Source organism: Polistes canadensis, unplaced genomic scaffold (genome assembly GCF_001313835.1).
Source record: "Polistes canadensis isolate GaletaPanama2010 unplaced genomic scaffold, ASM131383v1 scaffold_74, whole genome shotgun sequence".
Lineage (NCBI taxonomy): Eukaryota > Metazoa > Arthropoda > Insecta > Hymenoptera > Vespidae > Polistes > Polistes canadensis.
This window is the reverse complement of record NW_014569621.1, coordinates 72,747-94,163: the sequence shown is the minus strand read 5'-3', so window position 1 is coordinate 94,163 and position 21,417 is coordinate 72,747. Positions and strand designations below refer to the sequence as shown.

General features: G+C 37.3%; 2 protein-coding genes across 4 annotated transcripts; both read left to right on the top strand.

Moving 5' to 3' along the window:
• Window positions 1-3,735: 3,735 nt before the first annotated feature.
• Window positions 3,736-7,789, top strand: LOC106786428 (hyaluronidase). Its single transcript, XM_014747810.1, has 5 exons — window positions 3,736-4,997; window positions 5,840-6,048; window positions 6,143-6,569; window positions 6,808-7,012; window positions 7,296-7,789. Exons 1-5 carry the CDS (start codon window positions 4,936-4,938, stop codon window positions 7,485-7,487), a joined length of 1,095 nt encoding a protein of 364 aa, XP_014603296.1. The 5' UTR covers window positions 3,736-4,935; the 3' UTR covers window positions 7,488-7,789.
• An 844-nt stretch (window positions 7,790-8,633) lies between these two features.
• LOC106786436 lies at window positions 8,634-21,333 on the top strand. Of its 3 annotated transcripts, none has more exons than XM_014747842.1 (5): window positions 8,634-8,731; window positions 8,992-9,074; window positions 18,775-18,863; window positions 18,942-19,166; window positions 19,286-21,333. In XM_014747842.1, exons 3-5 carry the CDS (start codon window positions 18,780-18,782, stop codon window positions 19,910-19,912), a joined length of 936 nt encoding a protein of 311 aa, XP_014603328.1. In that variant the 5' UTR covers window positions 8,634-8,731; window positions 8,992-9,074; window positions 18,775-18,779; the 3' UTR covers window positions 19,913-21,333. The 3 variants fall into 3 exon arrangements, with proteins under 3 accessions (XP_014603328.1, XP_014603330.1, XP_014603329.1); XM_014747843.1 differs by having other exon boundaries at window positions 8,646-8,753; XM_014747844.1 differs by lacking the exon at window positions 8,992-9,074.
• Window positions 21,334-21,417: the final 84 nt, after the last annotated feature.

Genomic DNA, 21,417 nt, shown 5'->3' with positions numbered 1-21,417 from the left:
AAATGTTACTAACGTACTATATAAAATTTCTTTTTTTTTAGTTTTATTTATGGAATGTGTTCGTAAAATTTTGCGATAATAAAACACCACCCTGTACATTGGTTTGAGTTAAAAGTTTCTTTTTCATATTTTAAATGATGTTTAATAAACCAAAACAATGCCATTTTGTTCCATGATTATTTTTATGATTTCATCGAATTTTCCAGCGATTGATCGACCACAACGAAATGCACCTTTGACATCAAAATTATGCGATCGTAAAGTCATTTTCCGAGAAAAAATATGAAGAAACTTTTTAATCAATCCAATAATTAATTATCCTTCGTTCAAAAATATGATCCCTAAATCGTGTACGATCCATAAAATGACTTTATTCGTGCCGAAGATAACACGTACGACAATTTTATTTCCATTTGCAGATATTAGCTTAGCACACTTGCTATAAAAGATAATGTAAGTATCATTTACTCGAGAGTCAGTCTGTACACTTGTGGAATCTGTAATTCCATTGGGAGTAGAAAAAGATCTACCCTTAACGATCTATTTGGATGGAACTCAGAGATATGAGAAAAAACGGAGAGAAAAATGTGTCTTTTCTTCTTGTTCAGTACTGGAACAATTCTCTGTTTCTTTTTTTTTTTTAAGTATATCACCCTTAGCGACTTTGCCGTACCGTTGGTAATGGATAGGAAAAGGAAGAGAGAAGAAAAAAGAAGTAGAATACGAGGGGGAAAAGTATCCGGAAACACGAAAAAACGTCAAACAATATCCCGGAGCACAAGAGATAATTCTCTTCAAAGTTCTACGGTAGAAACACGTAGGTTGGGGAAGACAAGACACGCAAAAAAACGATAGGATATAAATAGTGGTCCGAAATCGAACAAAATGAAGTCGTATTTTTGCTTTACTATCGTCAATATTTATTTTTGTTGTATTTTTTTACGCAATAACTCAATACGGAAGCATAGCAAGGATCGATAGATCGTAATTATTAAGGCCAGTTAAATTATAACGAGGGTTTTAGTTTGTCTAAACAAACTCCCTAAGTAAATTTAGGAGATTATATGAGAGTACTTGTTGATGATTTTAAGACCGATCGTGGTTAATGTAACATAAACTGTCAATAAGAAAATTATCCCGGAAATTTTAGGACAATCGATAATGCTTTGTAGGGTGTTCGGTGATTGGCTTAATCTCATTGTAAAAACTTCTCGCAAAGAAACAACAAGAAATTGTAATTTGTAACAGTAAAACATTAGTGATTAAAGAAAAAAAATAATAAATAATTAATAGATACCAAAGAAGAATACCTACTCGTCGTCCGTATTTATATTTGATCTAATTTCGTTGTAATTAAAATCAACAGATGAATTGAATCGGATTAGGAATACGTGTAATTATTATAAAGTAAAAGTTTATTATACAATATAATATATCGTTTCTCTCTTAGATTCATTTAAAAAGCATCAATTAACATCTTAGGAAAGAGGAAGGAGAAAGAAGAAAGTAAAAAGTAAGTTTGGGGTGTAAAATATTTAAAAATGTTCGACATTAACGAGTTTGGGAACCAAAGACGTTTCCCATTCTTAGCCTTCGTCACCTTTTCCTCCTCCCCCTCCTCTTGCTCCTCCTTCTCATCTTCCTGCTCGTTTGGAAATAGCAAATCGAACGAAATTTGCAGCGAACTCATTTTGGGGAACTAGTAGCACGTGACAAGTTTTATTGTTTGATAGTATAAGATCTCATATGTATGAAAAATTGTTTAAAATTGTCAATTGATTTCCACGTATTTTTTGATATCGTTGTATAATACAATATACTTTCTTGATTCATCAACAAGGACGAATTTATAGAAAGAAGATTAGTATGACGTAAAGAAAATATTGCATTTTACTTACGCGAATAAATATTTGTATGTGTGTTTGTGTGTGTGTGGGTGATTTAAACGACGTAGATTAGTATTGTCACGTTTGTATAATAACTTGACCATGTCACGCAAATGGTGAGAACGTATCCTAGAATGCGATCTAACTTCTTTTAAAAAGAACCATTTCCTTCACACCTTTCCGACGACAAGATGAACGATAATGCATACGTCAAGATAAGATTTAAAAAGAAAGAACAAGGAAAAAAAAGAAAATCCAATAAACAAAGTATTTCCCTTATTTTCTATTATCGTTAGCTTCTTTTATTAATTATTTATATATTTTTTTTTATCTTTTTTCTTATTCTCTCTCTCTCTCTCTCTCTCTCTCTCTCTCTCTCTCTCTCTCGACACCTGGTCATAAATTAAAGAAAATTTACACATTTATGAAGTATGAAATATTTTTCCCTTTTTAAAATTACACGTCCTTTCGGTATTCAGTTTGATCGATCGCACGGCCACCGTGTGCTATCCACCGACGATAAGATAGCGGCGAGAAGACAAAAGAATGAACAAAAGACGCCAACTCGGTAAAACGTTGACCGAACTCGGCATTAATTTGAATACGATTACTTGCTTTCGTCTATATCTTTCATTTTTCTCTCTTTTTCTTTTTTAAAAAGTGCATTTTAAAAACTACCAACGCGTGTTCTTCCCATCGAAGAAAACAAAAAATCCCCAAAAAATCAATCGAATAAACAATCGTGCCAGTAATTGAGACAGTGATAGAATTTTTCAACAACAAGAACAAAATTGGAAGAAAATTAATAACGCGTGTATAATTTATTTGATATATAATATTTAATATGAAATAAAGATTTATTTATTCTTTTTTTTTTTTTTTTTTACTTATTGCCACTGTCACACAATTATTATCCAACGGTATTAAACTTTAATTTCGATTGTCATTAGAAAATTCTATTAACGTAAAGTTTATCGATTTGTCGCGATATTGAGGCATCATCATTATCTTCCTTTCATATAAAAATTAATTTGTCTTCACACATAATATAATCGACGACCACACGTAAACATTCTAATACACGAACCCCATACGTATAACTCAGGAACCTCGTCGTTCTTTCAGAAAGTAGTTTTTCTTTGTAACCGCCGCTCTAGATAAACCTTCTCCGTCTGGAAGAACTACTACGGTCGACATTACAAGGCCTTCTTCTCGAAGATAAAAGGAACGAAACTATGTTTCTGTCACAATTAGCTAGCTTAACATTTGCATTCTATTTAGATAGGATGCTTGCAGGCACACATCCTCCGACAAGTTCGTAGGCACAATAAACGTTAGCCTACACCGATAATAATCCACATCCGTCGATAAGTATTTATTATCCATTTTGTCGACGAACAAAAAACAAAAAAAAAAGTAAAAGAATAAAGAAGAAAAGAAAATAAAAAAGGTCTCGTAACAACCAAATTGTATATCCTTTTATCGAATCTCTCACACGATCGAATTCGATCGTTCAAATATCGATAAACAATTAGACAAGGATTATTCAATCAAGATTAGATGTAATTTACGATTGTTAAATAATCATATTTTTTATTTATTAAACGATAAAAATGTATTTATGTAATGAGGTATTGTGAATTCTAATTTAATGACGATTGTCTATTCTGACGAATATTTTAAACCGAGTAGTGTGTCGTTAAAAATTCTACGCTGTTTGATATATTTAAAAGAAAAAAAAAGAAAAAAAAGATCGTTATAACCAGCATAAAGAAAACGAAGTACGTGGTTTATGACTTCCTCGAATATTTTGTACAATGTATAATGAACGAAGGAAAGAATACTTTTATTACTTCCGTGACATAGGACAATCTATAATTGTGTCGTGTCTTACGATTGTCGTCGAGTCGATTTTATTATTAATATCTTTATTTTTTATATTTACCTGTAGAACAAAATATTATAACTTTCGCGTAAAGATATCTTTCCATCGAATAGAATTATCGTATGAAACATTTGTATATAACTACGATCATAATTTATAACATTTTTATTTCATCTTGTCACGCCTAGTAATAAGTAAGTGTATGTGTACATAAAACTGAGCTTCTCGCCTAAACGAAACGATAAGCGAAGGTATCCTTCGTTCGGCAATAATTCCTAAACAAAAAAAAAAAAAAGAAAGAAATTGTGCAAGATTCATAAATTAATCTTATTTCGTGGTCGTTGATTGTACGTACAATTCTATTTCGATTTGCAGACATTGGCACACTTGGGATTTTTCGATAAGATAATGCAAGTATCATTGACTCGAGGGTCATACATTTATGGAAAATCTATAATCCCCTTTTTCCGTTGGAAATAGAAAAAGATCGATGATCCTTTTACGATCTCAATTTGAATTAGATTCTTAAAACGCGTCAGGAGAAAAAAAAAAGAAATGGTTGAGAGTAAAAGAAAAAGATATTTGTTCTCGTTCATACTCGAACAACCCTATTTTTTCCTGTTTGAAGGCTAACCGTTCCTCGGGTTCACCCCATAGCAACGATGCAAACCGACGTGCCGTTAATAATGAAAAAGGGAATGATGGAAGAGTATAGAAGAGGGAGGGAGAAGAATAAGTGAAAAAAAGTATGCATAAACACGAAAAATATGTCAAACAATACCCCGAAGCAAAGAGATAACGCAACGAGTCAACTGGTAAAAACAGCACGTAGGTGGGGAACGCAGAAGAGACACACAGACACGATGCGGAATAAATAGTGGTCTGAAATCGAGCGGAATTCAGTCGCACTTCTGGTCTACTATCGTCGTTAACGTTTTTACATACACGAGAAACTCAGTTACGGGAGGAGCATTGCAAGGATCGATCGATAACAGTGTGACTCACCCAACGTGGAATTAAAATAGAAAAAGAAAAAAAAGACAAATATTAACAAATCATTTCATTCCGAATTAATAAAAATTTTCACGAGAGAGAGAGAGGGACTCTTTAGTGATTGGATAGTTATTTGTCAGGACCAACACACGATTGTCCTTATTTTAAATCATGCTTTTAGTGACCTTTCTTCTTTTTTATCTTCATCCCTTAGTGAACGGAGACTCTTGCGGGTATTGTCTAATAAAACAAAAAAGAGAGAGGGAGAGAGAGAAATAATAAAGAATAGAACATAGAAAGTAACGCATACCAGGTGTTTTTTCTTTCTTTTTTTTCTTTTTTTTTTCTATTGATCTTATCTACGGGAATTTTATTATCAGGATGGATCATTTTATAGATGACCTCGTTTTTTTCCAGTGTGATTAATCAATATGCTAATGAGAGTTTATTATAGTCTCTTTTTCATAGCTCGTTCCGAAGCTGGATTAATCTAGTTGAATTCATTTCGTATTAAATGTAATACGTGCAATCCCGGTATTTTATATATAAAGAGGGTGAGATAAAAGTCACTTTTCCCATAAATTATTAACATGGAATTATGCAGATATTTATTTTTATCACCGATAATATTTGATTTATTTAGGTGGGTAGTTTTTTAATGTTTCATCCGGTATATGAACGTTTTGCATAGAAACTATAAAACTTGAATGAGTTATACCAAGTGAAGGAACAGTCGTTTCAGAACTTGAAAATCAACCCTCGATTGTTCCGTCATATATAAATTGATAATTAAACGATAGAATTAATTTGTGTATTAGGTATAATAGACATCAATTTGAACAATTTATATTAACAAATGTAAATAAATGAATATATAAAAATTGTAAAATAAATAATAGTTTGTTTAGAGTTATTTTAAGGAAAGTAACTTTTATCTCACATTGTATATAGAAAGAAAGAGAGATGAGTTCAAGTTCAAACACATTGGTGTATATCTTATCTAATATGTGTCATTGTCCCCCGACTCAGTATTTAATATCATCACCGATGACATCTCCCACCAAATTCTTTCCAGATCGAATTGTGAAAGATCCAAAAGACCGAAAAGGGTCTTCAGCATTTATTGGAACGTTCCTACCTTTATGTGCCACCAATATGGCATGAATTTCGACGAGGTGACAGATTTTAATATCAAACATAATTCTAAGGACAATTTTCGCGGTGAAACTATATCAATTTATTACGATCCTGGAAAATTTCCAGCATTGATGCCACTAAAAAATGGTAATATTTTTCTACTACAGTTCTTTTTATCTCTCTATCATTGATGATAAATCGTTTAAATCGATCTATTGTAAATTATCTATCGATTGTTTAGGCAAATATGAGGAAAGAAACGGAGGGGTTCCTCAGCGAGGTAACATCACGATACATTTGCAACAATTTAACGAAGATTTGGATAAAATGACACCGGATAAAAATTTCGGTGGTATCGGTGTAATCGATTTCGAAAGATGGAAACCGATTTTCCGACAGAATTGGGGTAACACGGAAATACATAAGAAATATTCTATTGAACTCGTTCGGAAAGAACATCCAAAGTGGAGCGAATCGATGATCGAAGCGGAAGCTACGAAAAAGTTCGAGAAATATGCGAGATATTTCATGGAAGAAACTTTGAAATTGGCAAAAAAGACTAGGAAAAGGGCTAAGTGGGGTTATTACGGATTTCCTTACTGCTATAACGTAACACCGAATAATCCTGGCCCGGATTGCGATGCTAAAGCGACAATCGAGAACGATAGGTACGAGATTAGAAATATCGGATGAAAATTTGTTTATTTGTTCGGTTCAATCAACGATTCTAATTATTCAAATCTAATTAGAACAAATCTATGTTTTCATTCGCGTTTTGCATTGCAAATTTTTTTCTCTCCCGAATAGTCCGTGTTTTGTAAACTTCATGAATAGTCGAGCAAACGATTTGTCTTCCTATCCGTTATCTAATACGTTTCTTTAAAAGCATATATCTTTTTCGTGCAGACTGTCGTGGATGTACAATAATCAAGAAATACTTTTTCCATCCGTCTACGTGAGACATGAACAAAAACCGGAGGAAAGGGTTTACCTAGTGCAAGGTAGAATTAAAGAAGCTGTTAGGATATCGAATAATTTAGAACATTCACCTAGTGTGCTTGCTTATTGGTGGTACGTGTATCAGGACAAGATGGACATTTACCTAAGCGAGGTGAACATTATTAATATTTTCCAATTTTCAAGATTATCACGTTCGCTACTACCACGTGTTGCATACGTTTAACGATCATTGACCGTTTTAATTGAATTTCACGTATATTTCATATAACAAAACGAAAAATAATTGGAGAAAAAGAAAGATCTGTGGCCGGCAATTTTGTTCATAGTAGCGAACGTTTTATGCATCACGATATTAAACTAAAGCAAACACTTCTGCCCTTCTGAAGTATTCAACACTTTCTATTTTCTGATATTTGATTTCTATATTCCCATAGACCGACGTGGAAAAGACTTTCCAAGAGATAGTGACTAATGGTGGGGATGGTATCATAATATGGGGTAGCTCGTCCGATGTTAACAGCCTAAGTAAATGTAAGAGATTGAGAGAGTACCTGTTAAACACTTTAGGACCGTTCGCGGTTAATGTAACAGAAACTGTCAACGGAAGATCATCCCTAAACTTCTAAAATAATCGATAACGCCTAATCACGTCGATGATGATTATTAGGGTATTCTTCGGTGATTGGTTTGATCTCACTGAAAAGACTTTTCGTTAAAAAACAAAAAGATAAATGTAATTTATAAGTTAAAAAAACCTATACGACCAAAGAAAGAAAGAAAGAAAGAAAGAAAGAAAATAATGAATAATCTAATCAGTAAACCTAAGAATCTACCAAAGAAATAATACCAATTAATAATTAATGTTTGTACTCAATATAATTTCGTTGTAATTAAAGTTAAATAGATCGAATCGAATCGCGCCGAAATTGCATAATCCTAATATAAAGTAACACAATTTATTATGCAATATGATATTCTCTCCCCTATAGTCGTTTAAAATGTAAGAAGAAGCATCGATTAACAATGTAGGCTCCTGGAAAAAGAAAGAAACAAGAAGAAGAAGAAGAAAGAAAGAAAGAAAGAAGAAAGTGAGAAGTAAATTTGGGTGTAAAGTCCTTAGGAGCATTCGCCATTAACGAGTTTGGGAGCCGGTGACGTTTCCCATTCTTGGCCTTCGTCACCTCCTCCTCCCCCTCCTCTTGCTCCTCCTTCTCGTCTTCCTGCTCGTTTGGAAGTAGCAAATCGAGCGAAGCTTACGGCGAACGCACTTTAGCACTAGCACACGACAAGTTTTACTGGTTCGAGGTGTAAGGCCTCAGGCGATCTTACTTTTTACAGTACACACGACTACATCGGGTAGAGGAGGTAGTCAAAGATCTCTCTTGCTCATGGTTGATCCCTCCTCTTACTTCTCTCTCTCTCTCTCTCTCTCGTTTCTTCTCTTCCTCCCTCCCTCCCTCCCTAACCTTCCCCCACCGACCTCCTCCATCTTTCTCTGTTTTCTCGAGGATACCTCGGGAGCTCTGGGAGAAAGAGAAAGAGAGAGAATCGGAAAGAAAACGTGAGAGAGAAAGATGATGAAAGAGAACGGAACAGAACGGGAACGGGAACGGCGCGGAACCGAACGTACCGAGTAGAAGGAGAAGCTGAAGGAGACTCTGGTAGTGGTTGAGGAGGAGGAGGAGGAGGAGGAGGTGGATGAGGTGGAGGAGGAGGAGGTGGTGGAGGATGGGGAGAAGGAAGAAGAGAAGGAGGTGAAGAAGGAGGTGGAGGAGAACGGAACACGAGAGATCGGCAGCACAGTTTCGTGCTCAGCTCAGCTCGGTTCGGCTCAGCCTCGTATCGGCCTCGGTCTTTCGAGCCAAAAAAGGTACGGATTTTCCTTGACGAGTGTAAGTCCCTTCACCGTTATCATCACCTAAGTCCCCTTACTTTTATCGTCGTTCGTTTCAAATTTGCGCGGGGTTTTTGCGAGACGAGCGCTATTTGCTATAAAGTGCGGGCCCATTTTCTTCTTCTTCTTCTTATTCTTCTTCTTATTCTTTACTTTTCCTTTTCTTATTATTCTTATTCTTATTATTATTATTATTATTATTTATTTATTTTTTTCATTTGACCATTCGACGAAAGATCTACTCTTGGATACACGCTTAGACCCTCTTCTCTTGCTTGGTGCGTAGTACGCGTTTGCGACGTCGCAGCCGTATACCGAGGTGAGTGACAGTAACTTGAGAAAAGCCAAGGCTGCTTGTGCGTCCATCGCTGAGTCTCTTTCTCTCTCTATCTATCTATCTATTCATCTATATCTATCTTTTTCCGTCTTACCTCATTCCTATTCTAACATAAAACACATAAGATTTTCTACTGCAATTACGTTTATTCGTCTATAATACTATTTTTAACAACATTTTTCTACCCAAATATTAATAATAAGTGCACTACTCGTTGGTGACCATTAAAAAATGGATTTTGTTACGAGGATAGAAAATCTTCCACGTCACGTACGGTTCAATGCGCGTCGTTATTACGCTGATCGTTTTGTAAAAGTCTCCTCCTCGATCGGTGAGGCTGCGCATAGAAAGTAGACTTTATCCTTGATAGAAAACACAAACGGAATTTAAAATAAGTATAAAATGATATATCGTTGTATCGGTAGAAGATTATTAATAATATGTTCGATTAATTTTCTTCAATAAAAATTCATGCACGTTGGTTGAATTCATTAAATCAACGTGGTCCATTAAATCGTATCCGGAACATCAGCTGATCATTCGAAAAAGTATCACAAACTCTCGAACGGATTGTACAAGCTGTTGGGATCTCTCTCCAACGAGATACGGGACACCCAAGGCTCGAGAAGAGTAGCCCAGAAGCAAGTTATCCAAAACGTTTCGGCCGCTTATCCTAATACTAGACCCTATTCTTGACTTAATGATAGGCTCTTCATAGACGCAAGAGTTTAAGTTCCACGCTAAACTGTTGCGCGGTAGCGAACCTACAATCGTATCTTTTTTAATGGAGACCTTTCGCGATCGGGCCTATCATTGGTTGAATTAATCGAGCGTTTTTTTTTCCCTTTCCATAAATATATATCTACTGATATTTAATTATTTCCAATTCTTTTTTTCTTTTTTCTATAAATCGTTCTGTCAATTATCCGTCAAGATTAGTTTTATTTTAGAGATAACATTAAAATCGAATATTAAAGTTGTGTGTGGAAGACTTGGTGAGTGAGGGATCCGCGAGGAGAATACGCGTGCTCGAAATGATTTTTATAACGATTCGCGAATCGGTTCTCCAAACTGAGTGTATTTTTGTTCGTTATTGGGACGTGTTACTTCGTCTCATAATCATTCGAAATAACGTTTAACCGGTCTCATTCCTAAAGGGTGGTCTGTACTTAATTATCTTTCACGGCGCGAGACATTTCTTTTTAAAACCACAGGTAGTCCGACGTTGCTGAAATTATTTGATGTCTCTCCTGCTACCGCACCTTCGACACCTGTACAAATCTTTTTTAATCCCTAGAGTAGAAAATTGTCTACTTGTTTAACCAGTAAAATATACGATCCGAATAGATATTTTAAATTAATACGACAACGAGACATCTGACGTTTATCGTTTCTTCGTTACGTATCGATAGATTATTATTTTCCGTTTTTTAACGAAAAAATTGTTCTTTCAATTTAATATATTTATATATTGTATATCGTTGCATACGCGCGCGCGCGTTTTTATGATTACGTAAATAATTGAATAACCCGTGCAGAAATAATTTCTTCGTGCATATCTTATACTCTTTGTAAACGTATACTGTAGAACATATATTACATTTTATACCGGTATCCCTAAGGTCATGGTGAACATCGTAAGAGTAAAGAAAGTAGCTTCGTCATCAGCCCTCTCAAGATATCTCATATCCAACCACGGTACCCGAAGTAACGGGTCGTCGTCATTCACGAAAAGAAACCGAGAACGAAAACTTCTACATATGACTCATCTTACAAACGCAACCGTGTTTATATCGCGTATCGTTAAAATACAAGAGGATGAGTAGAGGAAAACAATCCTGTTAACAGAGATCTAATAGTTAAACGATTTAATAAGAAGAAGAAATCATCATATGTGGAAGGAAACTTGGATCATCCATTTTTTCAGTTGCATACGAGAAACCTGATAGATTTCTCGATCATTTTATACGAAGAAAAACAGGAGAGACTACTTGGGTGATCTATTTTTCCACGAAGAATCTTTCAACCGATACAATGAGAATACACGCGAGAAACGTGATCGATTTCTCGATCATTTTAAAAGAGAAAAAAAAGAACGAAAGACACGAGTGATCTATTTTTCCATGAAATCTTTCGGTCAACTTTTTTTTTCCTTACGCCAATTATTTCGACGGAAATAAAAGCATAAACACAGTTCGTGGATGCGTCCGAACATTGTGTATTTTAAGGAAGACGAAGAAAGAAAGAATAAGAAAAAGAAAAGTAGAAAAGAGAATTCGCGGTTTGTCGCGCGTTCGTCCTCTCACGAAAAGAGGAAGAAGAGGGAAAAAAGAAGACAGACAGACAGACAGAGAGAGAGAGAAAGAGAGAGAGAGAGCTGGTAGCAGCAGAAGTAGCGGGCAGGCTCGAGGAAGACGAAAGGGCCCGTTTTAAAGAGCCGAGCATTAAAAACAACAATGTCATTACATTTTAACGACCTGTTCTTGGGCTCTGCCCTCCCTTTTAAAAGCGTTCGTTTGCAGGTATGTGGTCTCCGCGTATGGGGACCACCTTACTAGCGGGTGGAGGGAGTAACTGGGAGAGAGAAAAAAAAAGAGGAAGCTTAAAGCGTTGCACACACGGTTTATCAACGAGTATTCGATATCGATAAGGATTTATCAACGATCTGTAGACACACAAACACATTTAATGGTTATCGATAATTAATGAAAAATCAAAATGGTATTGATTCGACGTCGTATCCTTTTCCGAGTAATCGGGAATAAGATTATTCTTCGATCGTCCCGATGGACTCGACTCGCCTCGACTCGACTTGGCTTGTAATTTGATAAGAAAACGAGAAGCGTTCGATAAGACATGGTGGATTGAGGATGATCGATCGATCGATGTATTTGAGAAAAAGAAAAAAAAAAAAAGAAAAGAAAAGGAGGATCGTCGAGGTGTTTTGACAGGCTTGTCCAAGGGTGCAAAAACATTGGGATCCGGCACTGGTCAAGAGGAGAAACTCCACATTCGGTTCCTCTTTTCTTCTCTTCAGCATCATCCCCTGGCGTCACTCTTTGGCGACGGCGACGGGGATGGCGACGGGGATGGCGACGGGGATGGCGACGAGGATGGCGACGGCGGCAGCCAGGCACCATGCACCATGCACCTCGCGAAGAATTAGTATGGGCGAAGAGAGAAACAAAAGCATAAGGAGCTGGCGCGAAGGGGGTGCGGCGGGAAGGGGGTGTGGTGGTGGTGGTGCCGGTGCCGGTGCCGGTGCCGGTGCTAGTGCCGGTGCCGGTGCAGGAAGGATGAAAAGAAAAAAAAGAGGAGCCGAGATGGCGCCACACGTCCAGCGTGTTTTCAGGGCATCCTCCGGTGCTGTTGGCAAACTCCTTTTTTTCACCTCGCCGTGTCGGTTCTTTCTCTTTCTCTCTTCCTCTCTATCTCTTTCTTTCTTTCTTTCTTTCTGGTTACTCTTCTTTTTCTGGTCACCCATCCTCTTCCTCCTTCAGCTCCTCCTCCTCCTCCTCCTCCTCCTTCTACGACGACGATCGTCTTTCTCCGTTGGACGCGCGAGATCCTCCTTTTTGTATTCTCTTCCTCCTCTTTGACCCCCTATGGGTCCCCTATTAGTTGTTGGCCCACAGCACCGGTATCTCGAGAAACGGAGATGGAGAATCGACGAACGGGGAGGAGGAGAAAAAAAAGGACTCGCAGAGGATGGTCGCAAAATTGTGAAATTAGGCTACGTGAAAACGAGCTACGGGAGGCCCCCGCGAAAAGAGAATAAGAGAGAATGAGAAAGATGATTGAACAAACGGGTGGGGTGGGAAGGGGAAGTTTCGGAGGGTGCCGAGGACTTTCATTAAGTTAAAATAGATCGCCAGGATTAAGATAAAAATCTAATATAGCTGCCGTTTACAGCTCGCCGTATTTCTGTCTCTCTCTCTCTCTCTCTCTCTCTCTCTCTGTTTTTTATTCTTTTTCTACTTCTTTAATCGGAGTAGAATTTTTTAGGAAAGAAAAAACCGCGATTCAAATTATCGGAACGCCGTAAACGTAATTTATACGGGGAGTAAGGAGGGGGAGGGATTAGTTATAAATTCGAGATCTTTGAAAAAGGGGTAATTGGAAAATTGACAAGATCGATTTTTTAAATGTGTGTGCACGCGTGATAGGGTACTTTCTCTTCGTTCTCGAGAATCGATCCGACATATTTTTGTTATTTCCATGATAGAGAAAAGAATCCTTGTCGGCCTTCGAGTTCTTCTCCTCTCTGAGATCTCCGTCTGTTTAGAATACTAATATTGTCCGTGTCTCTTTCTCTTTCTCTCTCTCTCTCTTCCTCTTTCTCATTGCCACCTTAAATAGAAAATATGTGATCCACGTTCCAAAAATATTCTTCCAAAAATATTCTACGATATATAACCCGGACTATTCGACTATCGATTCCAATGTTGTTCCTTCGTCCGAACAATGGAATGATTTCTTACCGACACCTTTCTCAAATCATTTTTATTCCTTTTGTTTATTTTTTAATATTTTAGGGATCATCATAAATGCATTCGTTTTCTGCGATTGCAAAAAAGATAGAAAGGATGAAAAAAAAAGAAAGGAAAAAGAAAAAAAAACAGAGAAAGGGGTTGAGAAGGCACGAATAGGTTGGTCATAACTTCTGGTAGATCGTAAATTCTAACGTCGAAAGCATCCTCGTAAAATCAAACGGCTACCCTGAAAAGAATTTCCTCGGGGCATCGCCAACCGCAACAACAACAATTACCAGAGGGTTAACGAAGTTTAACGCGTTCTGCGTTATTAATGAACGAGAAAATGAGAAAGGCCACCGTACTGAACCTGTTTCTCTTATCTCTCTTTCTCTCTCTCTCTTTCTTTCTAGACAAGAAATCCGAACTACATCTACTAACCCTTTTCCTAACAAAGTCTCGCGTTAGATACGAAGAAAAGTAACAAAAGAAAAATATATAAAAATCATTGGAATTTAATAAACCTTTGGAATTTTCGAGTATATAAGAGTATAAAATTAAAGGAAAAATAAATCATCGGATCGTTTTTAAGTAACAAGAGTCGACAAAACCAAGTTGCACACCACGGTGTACAGCATCTTTCCTCGTCTTTCTTTCTCCTTTGGCCTTGGCACTCCAACGTTACCGACGCGTAGTATATAAATGAATATATACTATCTACTCTACGTAGAAAAAGTAACATATTGCTTAGGCTACACACCATCTTGTTTGATCGTATACACAGTGAGTCAATAAAAATTGTTCTGATTTCCGTAAGTTTGATGTTCGTACGAGAAACTTATTAATAACAAAATTACTTAAAATAGTTAGCAACAATGTCGCAACAACAAAATCTTTACATATACAATACTATCGCATTGGTAAGAAATAAAAAGAGAAAGGAAAATAAAGATAGTCGATAAATTTTGAAACGTCCTTCGAACGGGCCCATTCCAGGGTGTTAAATGTGAGAAATCGAATCAATAGACAGCTCGCACTGATCCGGGCCAGGGATCGTCGACGCGAGGTTTCGTTAAAAGGTCCCGTAAAGGGCCCAGTCAGGCCCCTTCAAGAAGAGAGAGATGAAGAAACTCGCACACGTACGGAACGGCGCCCTTTGTGCCGGACCGCCTCGGCTCGGGGGCGCGTCAAATTTGGTTGAAAATCAAATTAATCTCGCGGCTGGGCGCAGGACCCCCTTCCTTTTCCTTTTCCTTTTCCTTTTCCTTTTCGTATTCAACCTCACTCTCTCTTTCTTCCTCTCTGGCGGCACGACGACGACGACGACGACGACGACGACACGAACAAATCGAAAGGACGGGCCCGAAGGAAGAAGAAGAAGAAGAAGCAGAAGAAGAGGAGGATGTGAAGGTGGAGGAGGAGAAAGAAGAGGTGGGACCTCCACGCCACCGACACTGCTTCAGAGGCGAGAAGAGAAGGTGGCGCAGCAACAAAGAGCTTTGGACTTCTGGCTACGATCGGGCCAGGGCCGTGTTCACGTTTTCCTCTCAAACGTAACACACCTTCCGCGTGTGATTTGTTTTATCGTCGAAAAATTTCCCTTCCTCCTTCCCACCTCTCGTCCCTCTCCACTAAAAATTATCTATCAGACTAAATTATTACCTTTTGAGAAAATATTATTATTATTAATAATTATATTTAATCGTTAAAAATATTACTATCACACAGTTTGAATTGACTCGTATCGAATTCATCTCTCCGATGCGTCGTATTCGATCGTTCAAATCACCGAATAATCCCAATGGTAATTAAAAAGGAACGAATCCCTCACATCGGTAACGTTTCTTTTTCGAAAGCACGTTCGGAGTCGGACGACGCATCCTTAGGGTGAAAGATAAAAAAAAAAAAACAAAAAAAAAAGACAAGCTGAGAAATAAAAGGCTCTTGTTCCGGAGAGGTAGATAAAAGTTAAGATGAAATCAGCCGGTCCTGGCGATGCTTCGCTTAGGTTTCGGAACCTAATTTTTACCACCCTTAAACCATCGACGAAGCGTCCTTTTCGCGCTTAGCGGTGCCCTGTTGTATATAACTCGTGGTTCTCGGAACTCGAAATAAGAAACGGAAGATCGGAGAGAGATCCTGTGCGAGAATATAAAGAGGAGAGAGAGAGAGAGAGAAAGAGAGTAAAGGGGGTGGAGAGGAAAGGGCCGCATCGGCCGTTGTTAAGGGAAAAAAAGGCCTTCGAGAAAGGGCTCTCGCGAGGAGAGAGAGAAAGAGAGAGAGGGAAGAAAAAGCAGATGGTTCTAAGATGAGGGGCCACGAGAGGGAGGAAGGAAGAGAAATAGAATGAGAAAGAAGATGAGAAAAAAGGAGGAGAGAATCGGGAGAAGTGGTGGAAAGAGGAGGAGGATGAGGAGGAGGAGGAGGAGGAGGAGGATTCGTTCTCTCAGGTGGGAATTGAAATGCATCGAAGAGGAACGAAAAGTCGATCTGGAGGCTCTTCTCTTGGAAATGGCCGACGGGACGGCAATTGTTCGCCGAGAGAGAGAAAGAAAAAGAGAGAGAGAGAGAGAGACGAGATTCCTTTTGTCGTGTGGAATTCACTTCGCTTGAGTATACGTAAGCGAACCACAAACGACGTGGAACGACGTCTTCGTCGTCATCCTCTTCTTCGTCGCCGTCGTCTTCGTCTTCGTGGTGAATTCCTGAAGGACTTCAGGTTCAAGCAGTCTTCTTCTCGGTCTCGTGATCCCGCAGCGCGAGAGATCGATTCCATTCGAAACCTGGTTCTTCTCTTCTTTTCTTCTTCCTCTTCTTCTTCTTCTTCTTCATAATTGGATTCACAATTGGATCCTTTTCCTTTTCCATCCTCCTTCTCGATACCATCTTTCTTTCTTTCTTTCTTTCATTCATTCATTATCTCTTTTTCTATTTGGATCCTTCCCCAATTGGTTGAAATTTTACGGACGAGATCCAAAGGCAATTTTGGATCGGTAATGATTACAACGAAGACAGACGGCACTCGGTGACATCGAACTTTCACAGTTTATGAGCATCGATCGGTAATCGATATCGGGGAACCGAAAATATCAACGTCCCCAATCTATTCTTCCACTTCAACGAAAAGGACTAACACCATGGTGTATCATAGAATATTCAAATTGAAATCCACATTCGATCTTTACCATAAATAGATGGCATAGAATCGTCGATTTTTCTTTTTTTCTTAGAGTTACAACGAAATAAATCAAAGATTATGCATTATTACCGATCGTGATTTACATATATCGTATTCTTTCTATAAGTAATATAATTATGTTTGACTTTTTGACTTGTTCTCTCTGGTACGTGAGTGTTTTCACGCTTGTACGTTTTTTATTCGTGACAAGTTCACTATGTTGAATAAATGACACGAACGATCCGATTACGTAAAATTCACTTTCACGGGACGACGTTCGAGAATCGTCGGTATCGACATTAACCTGCTATCGATTCGCGGTCGTGAATTTAACGGTAGAGAGATAGTGCTGACGTTTTGTGTGGGTGGAATAACAGAATGCCATTAAAATTGCGTGCACGTGTCCTACGGTATTACGTCACCTTTATTCGATCACGCGAGATCGTGATTACAATTAACGGATTCGCATGCGATAAGGAAAAGGATTCGATGCGTTATCCGTTTACGTGCCATTCACGTTGAATCACGCCATTCCTTCTTATCCTATTACCACAGAAGAAACTATTTTCATGTTTAATACAATTGATTGTCCTATTTTCTAATCAAAAATTTCACTTCGCCAATTTTTCCTTTACGTGTTGTTTTTTTAACAACGTGTTTTTTCTATTAAAAAATTTATTATTAACGCGATATAAACTAAAATTGTTTTTATTCTAACCAAAAAGTATAAGAAATAAGAAAGAAAAGAAGAAATATAAACTGCTTAGGAATTTTTATTTCGGAGCACGAACACGATAACGACCAAAGACCGACCTTTTAAACGTTGGGCTTTGTTGTTCCGACTAGAAAAAAAAAAAGAGAAAAAAAATTGGTATGTCACCGGAAAGAGTGAATCACGTATTCAGCACTGGTACCCTAAATCCAACACTATTTATGACTGGAACGTTCACAACGGGTTTAGTTATAACTCCCCCTTTCCAACAACACGAGGACTTTACTTATCTCCAAATCTTGGAAAGTTAAAACTCGAGCATTAGGTATGAGATCGAAAAAGAACGAAACCCTAATGTATCTATGAATGAATCGGACATAATCAATGCCAAAGATCCATTCTCCGTCCATTACTATTACCATTTACAAGTAACCAATGATGAAGCATTTATTTTCCGTAAGATCGTATCTGATTTCAACTGATTGTCAGTACTGGACTTGCATTTATCACTTTTTATGAAAAAGAACTAGTAATTTAACTTGTACCGAACTGCAACTAAAGAAAAATAATAATAATAAATAAGAATAGAAAAAAATAAATAAAAAGAAGTGGGACCAAGCGATAACAAGACTAAGCAAGCAAGCAAGTAAGCAACCAAACAAGTAAGCAAGCATCCAATGACGCAATTCCGCTCGGTCGTCGAACCGAAGGCCTCGAAAAAGGCGTTCAAGTCGAGCCGGCACTTTCATTCATTCGAGAAAAAAGTATCGGCATGCACGCGCACGGTCGTTGCACGTATTTCGAATTGCAATAGGTTTTCTCGAAAAAAATATCTAACATAAGGTTCGCCAAGTAGGGTATTCTCTCGAGTACACGCAATTCGACTCGTTCAAATAACACGCATTCCGTATATCTATGGCTCGGCAACCGGTACTAAACGACCAATGACGACGAGCTATTCTTCGTCAAAACGATTCTCCTTCCTTGCATTCCAATCATCCAACTCTCTTCTATATTCTACGACAGCAGAAAATATCGTTCCATCTAATCGAATAACAATAGTCGGTCTGTTTTATTATCCTTACTTACGACCCAATCAAATGTCTGCTTTGAAAAATAATGAATTAATTTTTCTAATTACAAAATTTAATCCATAATAACTTTTTATCAAACTTAATTATACAAATATTACGATAAAAAAATGATTTGATAATCTGGTCGTATATTCAATTCCGATAATAAACAACGTAACGTTCTTTACCTTTTTCTTTTGTTTTTTGATAAAAACATTCGGATAGTTTTATTTTTCTCTTGTTGCAGAGATCATGGAATCTGCGTGGCAGTTAGCGACAACTGTCGTTTTCTTCTTGGTTCAGTCGAATTTATTGCACGCTCATCGCGAACACAAGGTTCGTAAAATTGTAAAGGAACCGTTGTTGCTTAACTACTTGGAATCTTTGTTTCGAGCATTTAATCATCCGTTACAGGTCCACAACATAGTACTTTATCCGGACAAGCACAGTTGGTGCAAAACGACGCCTATCAAGCAGGTAGTCGCGTGGCCTCAATGCTCCTCCCAAGAACTCGATAACAACGTGTGCGTTGGAGCTTGTTTCTCTTACATGGTACCCCATAGCGAGCCATCCGCTCCTGGTGATTTGATAAGACCCTATTGCGACTCCTGTCAACCTCTTGACAGCGTTTGGCATACGGTAGGTATCTCAGTTCGATGAACACATATCAAAATCAATCTTTCAAGAAGATACGATTATTTTAAACAAAACATCCAACGATTAATCTAGCAAATTATTTTAACATTTTTCGGGATCAGGTTACCTTGGATTGTAAAGACGAGGAAAATAATCCAATGACTATGCAGAAAAAGGTTCAAATAATAACTAATTGTTCGTGCAGTTCTTGCATGGAAACATCTAGAATCAAACCCGATTACAATACGTTACTTCAATCGTTGACCGTAGAAAATTTGGATAAGAACGTTAACGTTGTCCACGAGACGCCAGATCTCCTGTTGAATCCTAATTTGAATTCGTCGAAAAATACCACGAGAGACGGGGTGGAAGCTAACGAAAGATTTTTGCAATTGTTCAAGCAAGGATTGAAGGACTCGGAGAATTTAGATGAGATAGGCGCGAAAGAATTGTTGAAGAAATTTGGAGAAGAGATAGATATGGACAAGTTTAGGGATTTATTGAAGAAACTTAGTCAAGAGGATGAGAGGCATCAGGAACATCAGCAAAATAACAAACAGCAACAGCAACAACATCACGGTCCAACGACGATGCTACATCGGGGTCCTCATCATTCGATGGTTTTGGATTCCGGTGTGAAGGAAAAGATCGACGTTGAGCCGCATTATCTTCATCCAGCTGTGGCCGGTCAAGAGATCAGTTATCACGACAACGTTGTCGTCGACAAGGGAAAGAAGAAAGATTTTTGAGATCTCTCTAAGATCGAAAACGATCGTCTCGTTTTACGAAATTGGATGCCGGCCTGGGTTATTTTGAACGAGCTGGACGACAAACGAGCGGATCGTCGTAAGCGCGAAGGAACGAACGACACTTTTCTTCTTTCCCACGCTGATTCCACGAGAATCGATCGGTAAGGAATTTCATGCCTGGTCCAAAAGCTATAAAAAGACGTAAATCTGTGTACGTGACGGTAGCTAGCTAGCAATTTTATTCTTCCCTTTTTAATCGTCAAAATATTTAGACTGCTTAAATGGGGGTACATATACGATTTATTTTTTTTTATTTTTTTTTTTTCCCGTATTATTCGCGATCGAATTTCATTCTTTTATTCAGCTTAATATATATTCTACACATGTATGTAGAGATAATATTATATTTTAAATTATTTCTCATTTTTGTTAATGCTACGAATTAGTTTGTCAGTGAACAAAAAAAATGATAACGAGGATATCGAGCCAACGAGAAAAAGAAATAAAGAGAAGAGAGAGAGAGAGAGAGAAAGAGAAAAAAAAATACGTGATCGGACTCTTACCGTAATTTTCGAACATTTCGTGTTTCGGTTTGTCAAGAATCGATCATGTATAGATTAAAAATAAATAGAAAACTAGAGTTTCCCAGTTAATTTCGTATTCATTGTTATGAGTGAGAGTGAGAGAGAGAGAGAGAGAGAGAGAGAGAGAGAGAGAGAGAAAGAAAAAGAGAGAGAAAATTTTAATATATATTTAGTTATTATTATTGTGTTAACTATTTAACGAAAATCACGCCTTTCATATAAGCTCGCACCGAGAGACAACATTAACAATTTTTTCAAACTAAAAGTTTCCTCTTTTTATTTTATAGACCGAAAGGAAGAACATTGATGCGCTTTTCATTTCGTATTTTTATTCACACACACACACACACAATTCTATTTTACATATATATTTTGTTTCTTTATTCATCATCGCTTCTACGTTTTATTAATGCATTGTAATGTCATTGTTCTCGTAGAGAATAAAAGAACGAACGGTATAACAAGACCAGTTATTTTCTACTTTGTCGTATACGATCATTTATTTTCATCGGTGTATTATTATTTCATGTCCTGTATTATATCTAATATGTCTAATGTTAACGTAATTATAACCCGATGACAAATGTATTTTTTAACGAACAAAGAAATCGCAACGAATGTAATCGGTAATACCAGAACGATATTTCCCAAGAAGGAACACGGTAAATTAGCAAAGAAAAGAGGAATAAACAGATACGTTCATTTCCCTTTCTTCGTTTATCATTTTTCGATATTTATTAAACAAGGAAAACGCGATAAAGAAATTTAGGTGCGCCGTCGTCTTGTGCAAATCTTTTCAACAACGTAGATTCAAAGTAAAGAACAAATTTTCTTAAATATATATTACATCTTAAATTATTGAAATCATATATAAAATAGAATATGTTTAAAGATATTATTTAAACAAATTATATTAACTCT

Bases quoted from the DNA above. Each gene is read 5' to 3' on its own strand.
- LOC106786436 (XM_014747844.1), top strand. From the start codon at position 18,780: ATGGAATCTGCGTGGCAGTTAGCGACAACTGTCGTTTTCTTCTTGGTT. The intron at 18,864-18,941 runs GTTCGTAAAATT...CATCCGTTACAG, and splicing joins ACGCTCATCGCGAACACAAG to GTCCACAACATAGTACTTTA. The intron at 19,167-19,285 runs GTAGGTATCTCA...TTTCGGGATCAG, and splicing joins TTGACAGCGTTTGGCATACG to GTTACCTTGGATTGTAAAGA.
- LOC106786428 (XM_014747810.1), top strand. From the start codon at position 4,936: ATGCTTTTAGTGACCTTTCTTCTTTTTTATCTTCATCCCTTAGTGAAC. The intron at 4,998-5,839 runs GTATTGTCTAAT...AATTCTTTCCAG, and splicing joins GTGAACGGAGACTCTTGCGG to ATCGAATTGTGAAAGATCCA. The intron at 6,570-6,807 runs GTACGAGATTAG...TTTTTCGTGCAG, and splicing joins GCGACAATCGAGAACGATAG to ACTGTCGTGGATGTACAATA.